Here is a 17,005-nt window from a genome sequence, read left to right on the forward strand (position 1 = left end):
TGACACCCCACCTGGAACAAGAAGAGCAGACCATCGTGTGGCATTCTGTTCGTACGCTGCTGGCAAATACGAGTTACAACACACGCAGAGGCGGCAGGCAACGAATGAGAGATTGGCCCGATGTGTAAGTGTACTACTTGCTTGGATATAAACGACCGAGTGGATAACGTCGAAAATTCAGTAAGGCAATTCGCAGATGACGTTGTTGTATACAGAGAAGTCGCAACGCTAAAAAACTCGGGAAAACCTGCAGAGGACCGACGCTTGGTGCAGGGAGTGGCAACTGACTATCAGCATAAACAAATGTTACATATCTAGTATAAACAAACAAGAATATCAGTTATTGTATGATTGGATTACTACAGAACAGTCAATGGAAGCAGTGCGAAACCCATTAAATATCTAGTAGCCTGCATACAAAGCGATTTAAAATGGAACGATCGCATAAAAATAATTGCGGGTAAAATTGAGATTACAATAATTTTCTTTCATTTCTGTCCACGATCACAAAATTGTCCCGTCCTTACGCTACCTGCTCCAGTCAGCGATGACCATCTTCAGATCTGCAGCAAAACATGGGAAAAAACAAATATAACTTGTGGAGTGTCTACATCTTTAACATAGGCCATAATGAAAAGTATTGTTGACATATGGGTGATAAGTTGCAATAAATTAGTTATTTTTCCCTTTATTATTATTTCATCCCCCTCATGTCCCATGTGGTCTGGGAGGGGTGTGGGTGGCAGCGATACAAATAACCTGTCTTCGGTCAACAGAACTTAACGCTAACCTAGATGCTAAAACAAAAAAGGAGACGTATGTACGACGAATCCGAAATTATTTTAAAAGGTGACGTGAATATATAATATATATTGTAATAAAATACATAAATAAATTTAAATAAGTATAAATAATATAATGCTGTCTTCCAGAACTGCTTAAAGACGATGATAAAAATGTGTACATACAGCACAGTTAAAAACGGTTGAGAAACTTTTGAGAAACACAAAACACCTGAAAAAAAAACAGTTGAATAACACTGAAGAGACGCTGACCATTAAGAACGGAGCACTGTGCACTTTCACTAAAACGGGAGGAAAAATGGTTCAAACGTCTCTTAGCACTACGGGACTTACCATCTGAGGTCATCCGTCCGCTAGAACGTAGAACTACTGAAACCTAACTAACCAAAGTACATCACACACATTCATGCCCGAGGCAGGATTCGAAACTGCGACCGCAGCGGCCGCGCGGTTCCAGACTGAAGCGCCTAGGAACCGCTCGGCCACATCGGCCGACAAAACTGGAGATGGACCTGCCCTGGCATGGTAGATTGTAGATGAAAAGAAGAGTGAGTGTGGATGGAAATCGGAGAGTGGTGGGGTCAAAGAGAGGGGTAACTTTTATTGAGATCTGTAGACTGGAGAGCTAAAGGGGGTGGGGCCGACAGGAAATGGGAAAACGGGGAGGTGTGGTACGGGGAGAGAGGGAGGAAGGAGTGGACAGGGTAATGATGTTCCAGAGTTGGTAGGACAGGTATGTGTCGTGGCGGAGTTCGTGGTCCAGGAGACGGACACGGTTGAAAATTCTTGGGGTGAGGACATGGAGGATGTGCTGGTGCAAGGTTGATCGGATGTCTATGGATCACAGTAGGATTGGAAAGGAGAGAGGACACAACATGAATGTTGGAGTCGAGTTTATGGATGGTGTAGGTTATTCGGAGGTGTTCAGTGCGCGTGATAAGAGGTGGGAATTTGAGGAGTGTGTCAAGAATCCTTGTGTGGAAGGTCATGAATATACGAAGACACTACAACTACAAACGTATGGCTACGATCGCGAAGACAAAATTGGATTAATTACAGCGCTCATAGAAGCGTTTAAACTACTGTTCTTTCCGCACTCCTTGCGTGAGCGGATCTGGAAAAGCCCGAATAAGAGGTACGATGCAAAGTACCCTGTCCATGCACTTCACAGTGGCTTATAGAGTACAGCCGTAGACTTCATAACGAGGAACAGATTTCTGAAAAGCAATGTGCTTTCCATCGGTTACGAATATTTACAGTGGGCGTTTTATGCTCTTTGACCAGTACGGATCACACTTCATGTTGTTTCCTTATCGGTTGCTCAGTTATAAGATCTTGCCTTGAGCTTCAATTTTGAATTTGACTGCGTTCACAGCAGAAAGAACGAAGGAAGGAAGTTTAACGTTTAAGATCCCGAGGCCAGTTATTTTAGGGGTGACATAAGCTCGAAATTGGGAAGGATGGAGTAGGAAATCAAAGAGACCATCTTGCAATTTGCAATGAATGTCTTAGGGACAATACGGAAAATGTAGATGTGGGTGCCCAAACAGGAATTTTAACGCTAAGACTTTTAATCGACGTCCTCCAGGATGTATGTACAGTATCTTATGATTGATTCACCTCGCACGGATGAAAAAAAAAAATTTCCATTGAATCGACGTCCCAGTATAGACACATCTCTTTCAGTACTGCGTCCAGTGGCTACTTAATAAATCGTAAGAAGGAGAACATGGTACGCCCACTGTCAGCGACACCTTCTCGATTTTGGCCTTGAAGTTCCTACTGTACGGTATCTTGTCTCCTCTTCTCTTCCTTCCCATCATTCAGAATTATAAATTATCGTTAATTTATTCAAAAATCTATTTGTCTTTATGAGAGTAGAAGGTGTAGGAAATAGCTAACAAAACAATCCGGAGGTTTCGGTGTAGCTAGTGTTACAAGTATATGATCAGTTTAATGGTTTGTCGTTGTTATAAAACGTTTGGCACAGAAAATGACAGCGGGCATGGTGAAGCTCTATTGAAATTTTTCTTATGCTGAGTTTGAGTACACTAACTTAACCACAGGGCCACCTCAACCTGCATACGGTGAAGGGGATGAACAACAACTTATTCTTCTTTGCATCACACACGTCTGGATTACTATTTTCAAGAGCTTTCCAAAGTGCGGTATTTCCTCGTCAGTTCGCATGTTCCTCGTCACATTTATTGTTTCGAAAACTGGAGGTTGTGGAACCAAACCTACGAGTGTAGTTTCAACTACATAGCTAGTTTACATGATTCATAAATGCAGCTGACTATAGCGCTGTCAATCTGCTGTACCGACGTATATTTCCAGCCAAATACGAGCTTGCAGAGGGCTGCTGAATTGATCATGATCCCTCAGTTACCCTGACAGTAAGATCATAGGCAGTGTACGGGAAGATTACGTGCAGCGATGTACAAAATTTTGACGTAGAGTTTATTTGAAAGTTATATACTTACACAAGAGCCAGTGGAAATATATAACGCATAAAAGGCATAAAACTGGCCGACCTGGATGGTGGGGACCTCTAAAGCGCACGCTTCCGGGTCCAGGGGACGTGAACAGCGGATTAACGACCAACGCTGGGATACAAATTACACAAGCACTTAGAACACGTTATCACACTTGAACATGAGATCTACACTAGATGCAAACTTACGTGCTACACAGATTCCTTCCCGAGAAAGAATGGTGGCGTCAGAAAGGCCATCTAGCCATCAAACACTACTAAACTGCCAATACCGATGTAGTAAAACAGTGCTGAACCTGTAGAGAAGCCGTAAATACCAGAGGGAAAAGAAATAAAGACAAGAGCATATAAATAGGTGCTAAATCACATTGCTATAATTTCAAATAGTGTAAACACTAAAATAAACGAAACGTGGTGCCACGAAACACTGCGTATCTCAAACGTAAATATCTACTGTTGAACAGTTATCTCTTTTATTGCCTCGCGGACCACTGAAGATGCGTAATACGATATGGTGAAACGGCATAGTCTTCCGCTGTTTGAAACAGTTAACGTAAACGTTTTCGGGATGTACAGTGGCCGTTGTAAAGAAAGGCACTGCGCCCATGGTTCTAAACGTCGGGAACAGTTATTTTTTACAATAGGACACTGCTGTACTGCCGGCAAACTTTTACGTGTCGGAGACTTTTACGCAAGGTGAAAGCTATTTGGTAAAAATAATGTAGACTTTAGTGCTAAACACCTATAAGGTGTTTATTTTAACTTGAGACATCTAAATACTTCGAACACGACGCATCGCACGAAAAATATTTTCTAGATAAAAAGTTAACATTAGTGAAGCGGACATCCGTCTGTGTCACAACTGGCCACGAGGAAGGTGGCACAATGGTTAGCGCACTGGACTTGCACTCGGGAAGAGGACGGTTGAAACTCGCGTCCCTACATCCTGATTCAGGTTTTCCGTGATTTCCCCAAATCGCTTCAAGCGAAGGCTGGGATGGTTTCTTTCGAATGGCACTGCCGACTTCCTTCCCCATCCTTCCACAAACCGATGGGACCGGTGATCTCGCTGTTTGGCGCCCTCCCCCAAATCAGCCAACCAACCACAACTGGCCGTCTCCTAACGAACCTTCCTGAGTGGGTGAGCCCAACACTGTGTTTTCAAATGGAAACCCCTGCCCCATTTCGGATCCTACGCCAGAAAATACGTACGGTTTATTCAAATCATTGTTTGCCATTCGTGGTAGATGGTGCTGTAATCAACAATATGAAGCATGTCTGTTTTTTACACTTAAGAACCGACGCATCTGATTCTACATTTGATTTACGATGTAAACGTAAACCTTTGTGTTTTAACGGTTGATACTGTCTCTTAAACGTTACTTTAGTTTTGCAAATATGACGACATTTCTGTCAACGTACTTTTCTGTTCCCTACGGAGTTGATTGTGGTGAGTCCCCCAAACCATCGGAATGCTTGATTTCGCTGGCCGCCCTCGAACGTCGCTATCAGGGTGACGGGTTTCGGTATGTATTCTTCCATGCACCGTAACTACCTAAATGAGATTTTCACTCTGCAGCGGAGTGTGCGCTGATATGAAACTTCCTGGCAGATTAAAACTGTGTGCCCGACCGAGACTCGAAGTCGGGACCTTTGCCTTTCGCGGGCAAGTGCTCTACCATCTGAGCTACCGAAGCACGACTCACGCCCGGTACTCACAGCTTTACTTCTGCCAGTATCTCGTCTCCTACCTTCCAAACTTTACAGAAGCTCTCCTGCGAACCTTGCAGAACTAGCACTCCTGAAAGAAAGGATATTGCGGAGACATGGCTTAGCCACAGCCTTGGGGATGTTTGCAGAATGACATACTCACTCTGCAGCGGAAGTAAAGCTGTGAGGGCGGGGCGTGAGTCGTGCTTCGGTAGCTCAGATGGTAGAGCACTTGCAAGCGAAAGGCAAAGGTCCCGAGTTCGAGTCTCGGTCTGGCACACAGTTTTAATCTGACAGGAAGTTTCACCGTAATTACCGGCGGAATACAAACCTCAACCATTGTACTAAGATAAAACGTCCATTAAGTGATAGTGACAGACGTACGAGACATGGATACTCACCGAATTCAAGCAACTCAATGGTGAGAGCCGAGAGGGCGCACCGAAATGAAGCATCCAAATGGTGAGAGGCAATCGGCCGACATGAAGCATCCTGATGGGGACGAAAGCTGCTACTTCCGCGTCCTTGTTCCTGGAGTACACTAAACGTACCTTCTAGCCAGGTATTGGCACGTCTAACCATATTGTACTGTACAACAGAATTTGCAACATTAAAGTAAGTTTTGAAAATAAATATCATCTGTTAGGACAAAAGGCGTTTACTTTTACATCGCAAATGAAATCTATAATCAAACGCGTTGGTTCGTAATTGCAGTAAATAAGCACACTTGATGTTTGTCAATAACAGCGACATCTACTACGAATGGGATACAGTGAGGTGAGTAAACAGTGCGTTTGTTTAGGCGTAGAAGCCGAATATGCAATAACAATGGTGTGTTCCGACCTGAAAATACAAAGTTAACACCACCCACGCAGGAGGTGTGTTAATGAGTTGGCCAGTTGTATCACAGACAGGTGTCCCCTTTACTAATATTAACTTTCTACCTAGAACTTTTTTTCGTACGATGCGTCGTTTTCGAGATATTTAGTTGCCTCAAGCTGAAACAAACATCCTGTACACTCTCGTCTACGTGATAAACATTACTGTTGCTACTGATTTGTCCGGAGGGGGAAGCTAACCTCTACAGCCCCCTCCCCCCCCCCCCCCCCCCCCCCGGGGCTCTTAAATGAGGATACGCTATGCACCTGCTTCGGATTTCATACTGTCTCATCGTCAACACAGACACGACACTACACCGTACACTTCATGACAGATATCGACGTTGTACAGCTACATATCTGAAATGGGCTACGTGTGAGTGACCAGAATGGCGTGCGATACAGTGACCTGCACCACGAATGAGTTAAACGCAAGCGCCGTAACTCACCGGCAGTGCTGCGCGCAGCTGCCACCAGCACCAGAACCAGACACCCAGTCCTCTGCATGTTCTCTCTCCGTACTGGCCAGCTACTGGGTTCTGCACTGCCGCTCCGCGGCTCTCAGAGCACTGGTTTCAAAACAACAGCGAGAGGTCCTCGAGACGCGAGCAGCGTTAATCAGCGCTCCGATAACGACTGACAGGTGAAGTAGTCGTACTGAAAAATCACTAGATAACGTTTCAACTACGTCTTTCGCAGAATACGAAAACTCTAAAAAATTCTTTGATAATCTGATGTTAGCTGAGGAATGCTGCTTTCGTATGACTTTTGTAAATATCTCTGGAACGCCTTCGAAGTACACCTAGTACGCTTACAACTTGGCGTTGCTGAATATATTTATTCTGCGGTGCAACTGGTCATTCGAACTTGTTATCAGATTGAAGCATTTATATTGGTAGCCTCAATAAACAATTTAAAATAAATACTGTCTAGTTATTCTCGTGATGGTGCTTCACAGTCATATCCCCAAAATTCGTGTAGGCTACATATCACGATATATTTTTACCCAAACTGGAGTCAGCATTCGGAGCAGTTCTTAGAATCCAGTTAACTTATGAATTTGGCCAATGATCGTGTTTCACTGATAACGAATAGCCTCTAAATGTCCTAAATGAGAGCGATTGCTTGTTTTACATCATCAAGTCACCTAATGCATAACGCATCACAATGTCGACGACTCTGTAATGTTGAGGGAGCGTCTGCGTTGGTCGTCGACTTGAATTACCCTCATTGACACGCAAATCGCCGAAGTGGCGTCAACTAAAAAACTTGCAGTACGGTGGCCGAACCCAAAAGGGGATATTCTGACCAATAAATGCCATACGATCCTTTAATTTTACCTCTAACTGAAAGAGTTGCCCTCCCAGTTTATCCTAATATGGATACGTATTCGCCTATAAATGACCGCGAGAGGCGATCGGACTCCTAAATGTTTGTGGGCCTACTCTCGCGTTTAGTAAGTAATCAGATTTCACTTTGCTTATCTCTCTCTAGAGCTTATATCTTACCACGTAAGTAAAATTTTGATTTAACGAACAGACAACGTGCCATTATTAAAAACACTGGGGAGGGCACAAATATCAATGGACAACACTCGGAGATGATATTACACTGCCAATGTATAACATGGACACCACTCATGTACTGAGTTAATTAGCGGGAAAATCAATACTTTCATCTGCACAAAACACCTCTGTTCTAAATATGACACACTTATAAATAAATGTAAAGTGAAATATTCAGTGAAAATAACCTGCTAACCGTTGAAGTAGCTTAGCAACTGTCCTGGTGCTTTCATTAGTTGATTACTTAGTAATCCTTACTTCAGTATTACTTTACAATATCTGATCGCTCTCTGTAGAACTGTGCTTTGTTATTATTGTTAAAACATTGCACTTCATGTCGAAAGAAGCCTGCAATTATGTGATTAAACTTTCATTAAGCAAAAAATGGTGTATGCTCACTTTATAAAACTGGAAGTTACTGTCATCATATGCAAATAAATTTATGCAGTCGTGTAGACTCAAGTGTCACCAAAATATTTTTCTGTTGCACGTGACTAAAATCGACAGTAGCATATGGTGTCTGCTTCTGCAACGTTGCTTCCAGTTTCTGGTAATATTTACAGCAAAATAGCTGGTAAAGATTCTTTGGCAGCACTATACGTTTTTACTCAGTTATGCCAGTATTAGAAATTTAGAACATATTTAGAACTAGCTCAAATATATTACAATATTTCATCCTAGTATGAAAACTCTTATACATTGAACTGCACCAATAAAACACATACTTTAGTCTTTTCAAAGGTGGTGAGCACTACAGTATGATGAACTTGCAGCTTTTAATTATGGCTTAGATGTCGCAGTACTTTCCACCGTCATTCTTGGCCAGAATAATAGATCTTGCTGCAATCTAGTGCATGCTGTAAGACTGCATATAACAAAAAACTGGCCGACAAAATATGTAGCCGTTTCCTCTTCCTTAGGTAAAAGCTGATTAAAAATACTGCACAATTAATAGGCACCCAGATCACAAAACAAACTTAATAATTGTTTTATTACACCTCCAGTGTTGAATCACATTGTTTATTTGTAATCGAATCATTAATTTCGGTCGGTAATGACCAACTTCAGAGATAGATAATGTAACCACATATAGGTAACCTAAATTACAAAACACTTCAAACTATACAAATGTGAAGCAGAAAACAGCTATAAAACAGTTGCACAATGTGTCAATACCTGAATAAAAAAAGAGTTGCATTACGCATATTACACTGTTACATGTGATATTGCAGTCTGAACTCTTGGTCATTTCGGCTTCGTCAAAGCAATGAATCTGATACGCAAAGAGCACCGTTGAAAATAATGTAACACAACAACAAGGTGTCTAACAAAAAATTTTTGCAGCATTATTGATGTAATTTAGGAGTATGTTTTGTATTATATATTTTGCCAACTCATTCTGTGTTCGAGAACAGCATTCCCCGTGGGGCTGCACTTCTTCGTGACTACATCACAACTTGAAAAATCAATAAATCCATTTTTCCTAGCAAAGGATGTAGATAAAACCTATAGAAAGAAGCAAAGAAAAATCGTTTAAGTTTTTTATACTCAATGTGAAGTAAGTAAATTCATATATCTGACCCAAGAAAATTTTTTGTTAGTTTTTATTTGTAAGATACTATTTTGGCGCTTAATTTTATCACTGACGAAAACTTTCGAAAGTTACTACGGTAAAAAAAGAACTAACAGTGAAATTTATCGGCCTTTTTGCTGTGCTACAGAACTAACTGCGCCATCTGATGGTTCTTTGGTGTACTATGCCGTGATGATTAAACATCCTAACTACTAAGCTGAACAGACGATTTTAGATAATACTTTAAATTACGATATCTCTTTATTCCGCGTTCCGATTTTGAAGAAATAAACTCTGTATGTTGCCCAATCTACGCTCAAATCGACTGTGAAAATCCTATGAAAATTCCTCTAGCTGTTTTGCCGGTTAGCGTGTTCATGGAAATAGACAGACGCCACAGTTTCACATAAAACTTCAAATAACGATGTCGTTCCACGTATGGCATCCTGGTCTCCTCTTTAAACTCCAAACCTATGCCCTGCCTATTAATTTCGTCTGTCTGGTCGCTTCGCTCCCCTCACGTCATTCTTCCTATGTCACTCTCCATGATACCAACTCCCATACCTTTTATCCCACTGCTGGCGTCCCCCAGGGCTCCGTCCTCTCTCCTCTCCACTATCTCCTGTACACTGGAGATATGCCCAAGCCACTCCCACCTGTCCACTTCCTACAAAATGCTGACGAAACCGCCTTTGTGGCTCCCTATCCTGCCCTTCAACATCCCAACACACCTTCCAAACCCAGCTTGACCAGTTCACCACTTGGTGTAAGCAGTGGCTCCTTCGCATCAACCCTTCGAAACTCAGGCAATCATCATAGACCACACCACATGCTCTTTCTGTCCCCATGATTTCTACCTAACCATTTAGGATCATCTCATCCAGCTCACCCCCACCCTGAAATACCTTGACCCGACCCTCGACTGTCAGCTTACCTGGACCCCTCACCTCCTGACCATCCAGCAAAAAGCCCATTCCCACCTCCACCTCCTGAAACTCCTGTCTGGCCAGAATGGGGACTGAATCCTTCCACCATCCTCCACCCTACAAATCCCTCATCTGTCCTATCCTCTGTTATGCCCTCCCCCCCCCCCCCCCACTTTTATAAGGCCCACCAAATCCTAAAGTGCCATGTGCTCCTCCTTGCCCTCTGCATCTACCTTCCTTCCCCCACACGACTCCAGTATGACCTCATCCCCTTCCCCCCCTCCTCCTCGTTTTCCTCCAACATATCCGTATCCTTCACACTTCAAGCTTGATCCTCCCAAACCCTGGTTTCCTCCTTCTCCATCCCCCGGCCATTGCCACACCTCTATCGCTGTATCCCTCCCTATCTGCAACTTCACACCCTCCATCTCCTTCATCAGTGCAATTTCCAGCACCTCCTCCTCTCAGATGTTAAGCTTCTCCATGACATCTACCCTTTCTACCAACTGTAGCCTGGCCTTGCCCCCCCCCCCCCCACACACACAAGGGCCCCTCTTTTCCTCTCCCCTCCTTCTCCCAGAGTGGATATTCTTCCTTCCCCCCAGAGTCTCTGCACCCCCTCCTTGACTGTTTTCCCTCCCACATCCTTCCCTTCCCAGCCCCCCCCCCCTCTTGGGCGTGCCCCCCACACCCCCCTTCCTTCGTCTCCATCTACTTGGCAGATCCCTTCAGTTTTTTCATCGTCATCATGCATCACCAGTGTTGTGTTTGGTAATGTTCTCTCGTGACGTCAAGAGCTGTGATTTTAATCGCATGATGGACTTTTACATAGTGTTACTGTCAGTGCTTGTTCTGTGGTACGTCACCCAGTCTCTACTTTTATGCTCTAGCCGTTCTTCGCCGTGTATTTCTTTTAATCGTCACAGTGTGTTGTTTTTTGTGTACACTTTATAGATTTTTATCACCATTCTTACAGTCACCCTCTTTTTATACGCTATCTTCTATTATGTTTCCCCTTTTATATGCCTGTTTCGCCGTATTTCTTCCTTTATGTTGTTTTAAATTTCCCCATGTTCTGTACTTACTGTCTGTCTCTCGATAGAAGAGCGGTGCCTATGCTGCTGCCAGAACACCTGGTATGGGGCATTGAAATACAATAAAGAAAAAAAAGATGTTTTTCCTACGGTCTGATTATCAAGGAATAAATCGTTTACATTGCCCCTGCAATGCTCAAGTTACCTGTGGGAATCTTATCTATATCCGTCTAATAGTATTGAAGATTAGTATGCTCAGACAGACAAAGCAGTTTTAAATAAAACTTTAAATAACTATATCTTTTTTTTGTTACCCGTTTTTGATTTCATAAAGCCTATATGTTGCTCCAAGCTACGTTCAAGTTACCTGTCCCATGAATATTTGTCTAATTGTTTTGGAGAGCAGCGTGTTGAAACACAGAGACACAAAAGCTTTAAATTAAATGATAAATTACGATATCTTTTTGTTCTGTGATTCGATTTTGATGAAAAAAGCCTCTATGTCACCCCAAGCTAAGCTCGAGTTACCTGTGGAAACTCCTTGAAAATTCGTCTATTAGTTTTGATGATTAGCATTTCCAAAGAGACAGGTACGATTATTTTACAGATTATTATTCGGATATCAGACATCACATTATTATTCACTTTCTTTCAAAGAATGAATTGGGAGGTTCTAAAACGATTGGAAAACTAAAAAAAAAAAAAAACCAGGTGTTTGTATGGCATATCAGAACAAAATGGTCAAATCCTGTACTAGATATGAAATCCCGCTACCAGTCACAAAATTTGTTGACTATATAAATTATGTAATTAGTAGCATGTTGCGAGGTCAGACTTCATGATCCGGCTATAGTGGCGGTACAAAATACGTTTAACGCTAGTGCACATTGACATTAATGTTTTCTTTTGTATGGTCTTGGCACGTGCTGTGGACAATGAGAATGATAATCTGATGTGGAGCGACGTCTGTTTCTGCGTTGGTCTGCTGTTCATACGAGAAATTGTAAATAATGACTCCCTTTTCTCCTTTTGTCATCGCCGTCACATTGTTCAGAATTCTGTTTCTATCGCCCTTTTGAAGTTTTTAGTCCTTGTTCACATATGAAACTCGATGTCACAAACAACTAATGAGTTAATATTTTGTGCGGTGGTTAATACTGACGAGTTAAAATCAGGCCCATCAGTTCCAGATTCTGATTAAGTCTCGATACACCGACAGATCGTGATAATTTCTATTTTCTATGCAGTGAAATTATTGTTATACTCTTATGTTGGACTTTCTATCTTTTGGTGTCTAGAACACCTGTTCATGATAATCACAGTTACGTTCTATAAGTCTAAAAAACTGAAAGCACAATATGACGGAGTACGAGCAGAGAATAAGCTACTGAAGAAGCATATAAAACAACTCAGTGTGCGACACATAAGAATAACAATGCAGCTAGACACATGAGTTCTTGGTTTGGGAAAAAAGGGCTATGTAACCCAGTTTCTTATCTGTTAAACACTAGAAACGTAACGGATCTATTGAAGAAGCTTTTGAAACTTCAAGCTAGTGGTAAAGTATCATAATATTTTCAGTAAACAAGGAGACTGGCTGAGACACTAAATTTTCATTCAGCTAAGGTACATAGCTAACTACGAAAGCTTGTGAAATTATCTCACCCAGAAACGTTTCACTGCAATTACTGAGAATTTCCTAGTTTATTAATAGTGGTCACGTTTTTACAGTTACTAAATTTGGGTTCAAAATGGTTCATATGGCTCTGAGCACTATGGGATTTAACTTCTGAGGACATCAGTCCCCTAGAAGTAAGAACTACTTAAACATAACTAACCTAAGGACATCCCACACATCCATGCCCGGGGCAGGATTCTAACCTGCAACCGTAGCGGTCGCCCGAGTCCAGACTCTGGCACCTAGAGCCGCTCGGCCACTGCGGCCGGCCCTAAATTTGGGGAAGAAGCGCTTTATGTCCAATATAAAGCTGCACCTGAAGCATTATTTTATCTCTAAAATAAATCTGTTATGTAAATCTAAATCTTCTGAAAAAAAACGGCAAGACAGCTATTTGCCAAACAAATTTTATTTAAACCCACTGTTTAGTGGGGTCACATTAAGTATGTAGTGTTCCGTTCACCAGATCCTGATATACAAGCCCTTACAACACAATTTGCCCTGAGACGACAGAAGGCATGGCATATCGATATGCACATACAGAGATGGCGGTAGGTTAGTGTACAGAAGGTATAAAAGGACAGTTCATTGATGGAGCTGTCATTTGTACTCATACGATTCACATGGAAAGGTTTCCGGCGTGATTATGGCTGGACGACAGGAGTTAACAGACTTTTAATGCGGAACGGTAGTTGCCAGTAGACGCAGGGGACATTTCATATCGGAAGTCGTTGGAGAATTCAATGTTAGGGATGACGCAGTGGCCGACGATGGCCTTTACTTAACGACCGAGAGCAGCGGTGTTTGTGTAGAGTTGTCAGTGGTAGCAGACAAGAAGCACTGCGTGAAATAACCTCAGAAGTGAACGTAAAACGTAGGATAAACGCAATAACCACTGTGGGCCGTACGGCGACCCATCCGTTAGGACAGTGTGGCGAAATTTGGCGTTCGTAGACAATGGCAGCAGACGTCCAATGCGAGTGCCTTCACTACCAGCACGACATCGGCCGGCCGCGCCTCTCTTGGGCCCGAGACGATTCTAAAACTGTGGACTCGTCAGATGAGTCCCTGTTTCAGGAAATAAGAGTAGATGGTAGGGTTCGACTGTGGTACAGACCCCACGAAGCCGTGGACCCAAATTGCCAACAAGACACTGTGCAAGCTGGTTGTGCTTCCGCAATCGTGTGAGCTCCATTTACACGGAATGGACTGGACCAATCACAGACAGCAAATAGTTATTTTCGGCTATTTGGAGACATTTCTCAGCCATTTAACCACGAGATTTTTATGGATGACAATTTGCTATGCCACCAGGCCATCATTATTCGAAATTGGTTTGAAGAAGTTCTGGACAGTTCGGGCGAATGACTCGGGTATCCAGATCGCCCGAAATGAATCCCACAGAACACACACGGGACATAATCGGAAGGTCAGTTAGTGCACAACATCCTGAACCGGCAACACTTCGGCAATTATGGATTGCTTGGAGGCAGTATGGCTCAATATTTCGGTTGGGGACATCCAGTGACTTGTTGAGTCCGTGCAACGTCGTGATGCATCACTATGCAGGGCAAAAGGAGGTCCGACAGGATATGAGGAGGTATCGCACGACTTGTGTCGCCTCAGGGGAGAGACGCTGTGGGGCCGGAAGAGAGGTTGGCAAACGACATGGAGAGAAACTGAGTACAGCCTAGATCGTCTGCGTATAACGAGAGGAGCACGTGTGGAATGAAAGCCATAAAAAAAAAAACATTACGAATTATGCTACCAGTTGAAAAAAAGCTCTTAGCTGTATCTGGAATGAGTGTTTGCAATTACGGAAATACTTCATACTCGCCCTGTATTTTAGTTTTCCTCCATGGAGATAATATCACTGGGGATTTTTTGTGTTTGTTACTTGTGCACTGAGCAGATGCATTTGAAAAGATACGAAATGTTCTATAAAGGATCTTTTTTTATGGAGACAGTTTCTTCTGAATTTTACGGTATTTTTTATTGAGGCTCTTCTGATAATCCATAGTCAGTAACAGTGTGTAACAATTTCCTGCTGATAATGTGATAACATTGGTGCGTCGTGTGATTCAGTGAAGGCCTGGAGCCGCCCGTCAGACGCCGATCTGCTGGTTGATCCAGTCGACGTAGCTGGAGACCCTGGTGTAGACCGTGGGGTAGGGAGGGGTGGCGCAGCGGTACGACCACGACACCAGCCCCACGACGACGCCCTCGTGCAGCAGGGGGCCTCCGGAGTCGCCCTGGAAGCAACATTTCATAGTATTCAGTTACGGAAAGGTAAACAGAAAGAACTGTTCCCCTTTCAGAAGACAGCCTGAAACGTAAGTGCCAGTTCCGTTTCGTACTGTCTGTCCTTCAGCATCTCCAAGCGGATGATACAGGATGTTTCAAAAAAGCACTATATAACTTTGAAAATTCATATAAATTAATTCATAGTACCTACAGAGGTGATTGTAGTGTCAATTTGTAGAGAAATACATCAAGTTTTGTCTCGCGTTGTTCGCTAGTGCCGAATCGCATCATAAGGACCGCTAGCGGCAATTGCGTTAAGATGACTGCCTCCATTGTACCCGAGTGTGCTAGCTATGTGTCTTAGTTTGAAGAATCGAAGTCGGCGACAACAGTTAAGTGTAATATCCTTGCCAACCGTGCTAAAGGTCCTCCTAGTACGCCTAAAATTTTTGACTGGCATAAATGTTTTGTGGTAACAGGGTACTCCGTAAGACATAGGAAATCATCAAGTTGTCCAAGCACATCTGACGATATCGTTGAGCGAGTGAGACGATGTTTTGTGAACAGGGTACGTCAAGGACTCGTGTGTCTACCTCCTGTGCTGGCTTCTCTACCTCAATTTAGATAAGAATTTATGCCGCCATTGAGCAATTTCCACTTACAATGCTACAGCGAGTTTGGGAAGAAATTCGCTTTTGAGGGGCCGGAAGCCACATACAACATATTTAGTTTAAGGTAAAAATACTTGATGTATTTCCCTACAAAGTAACACTAACTCCAGCTCTACATATTATTTCAATAATTTACATGAATTTTTAAAGTTGTTAAGTCCTTCTTGGAACACCCTGTATATACAAGAACAGCTTTGAATCTCACTCTTGTACTACTACGACGAGTATTTGTAGGAAGGGTGACAGTTCAAAACTCGTTCAAATGGCTCTGAGCACTATGGGACTTAACATCTGAGGTCATCAGTCCCCTAGAACTTAGAACTACTTAAATCTAACTAACCTAACGACATCAACACATCCATGCCCCAGGCAGGATTCGAACCTGCGACTGTAGCACGGATGGCAGGGAAATTTTTTTTTAAATTTCCCAGTGATACCGTTTTAATCCCCCTTCAAACCTGCAAATCTTACTATGAGTGGATGGATCAATTTTTTTGCTTTTAAAGTACCATGGGAAACCAGAGACTCAAACCCAACCGTCATTAGCTAAATCAACCTCACCGTACTTTGGCGGTTGTAGGAAAAGCTGTAAACGCAGGTCGTGTATCAAATATTTCATTTCCTGGAACCTCACTCTCTAGCAGCTGGCAACGTAGCTAACGGTCCTACTTCTCCCCCCCCCCCCCCCTCCTTAACGAGGATGGGTCCCCAATATCTAAGAATGCTCCGTCACTTTTCTTGTACTCAGCGCCTTGTAAGGTTTTTTTTTTTTTTAATGTCAAGTTCCGTAGGACCAAATTGAGGAGCAAATCTCCAAGGTCATGGAACGTGTCAGTACATGAACTTACAATATAAAAAGTAATAACAGATAAAAATAAATGTTCATGAACCTGAAAGAAAATCAGTCCATAAGTTTAAGCAAACGCTATCAGCAATACAATGAAAATCAGCTTAATTTTTCAAGGAACTCCTCGACAGAATAGAAGGAGTAACCCATGAGGAAACTCTTCAGTTTTGATTTAAAAGCGCGTAGATTACTGCTAAAATTTTTGAATTCGAGTGGCAGCTTTTAGAAAATGGATGCAGCAGTATACTGCACACCTTTTTGCACAAGAGTTAAGGATGTCCGATCCAAATGGAGGTTTGATTTAAGCCGAATATTAACCGAGTGAAAGCTGCTTATTCTTGGAAATAAACTAATATTGGTAACAAGAAACAACAATAAGGAATATACATATTGCGAGGCCAATGTCAAAATACCCAGACTCGTGAACAGAGGACGACAAGAGGTTCGTGAACTCACACCACTTATTGCCCGAACCGCCCGTTTCTGAGCCAAAAATATCCTTCTAGAATGGGAAGAGTTACCCCAAAACATAACACCATACGACATCAGTGAATGAAAATAAGCAAAGTAGACAAATTTACG

General features: G+C 42.6%; 1 protein-coding gene across 2 annotated transcripts in view; it reads right to left on the reverse strand.

Moving 5' to 3' along the window:
• Positions 1–17,005, reverse strand: part of LOC126282916 (trypsin delta-like) — a 121,869-nt gene that overhangs the window by 53,459 nt on the left and 51,405 nt on the right. The window contains exon 7 of one of the 2 annotated variants that reach the window (XM_049982231.1): positions 14,629–14,913. The exons of the other annotated variant lie outside the window; for it this stretch is intronic. Coding sequence (XP_049838188.1) covers positions 14,767–14,913 — 147 coding nt within the window. The 3' untranslated portion in view covers positions 14,629–14,766. Of the gene's footprint in view, positions 1–14,628; positions 14,914–17,005 lie in introns of those variants that run through there. 2 annotated transcript variants of the gene reach the window in all.

Source organism: Schistocerca gregaria, chromosome 1, assembly GCF_023897955.1.
Source record: "Schistocerca gregaria isolate iqSchGreg1 chromosome 1, iqSchGreg1.2, whole genome shotgun sequence".
Taxonomy (NCBI): Eukaryota; Metazoa; Arthropoda; class Insecta; order Orthoptera; family Acrididae; genus Schistocerca; species Schistocerca gregaria.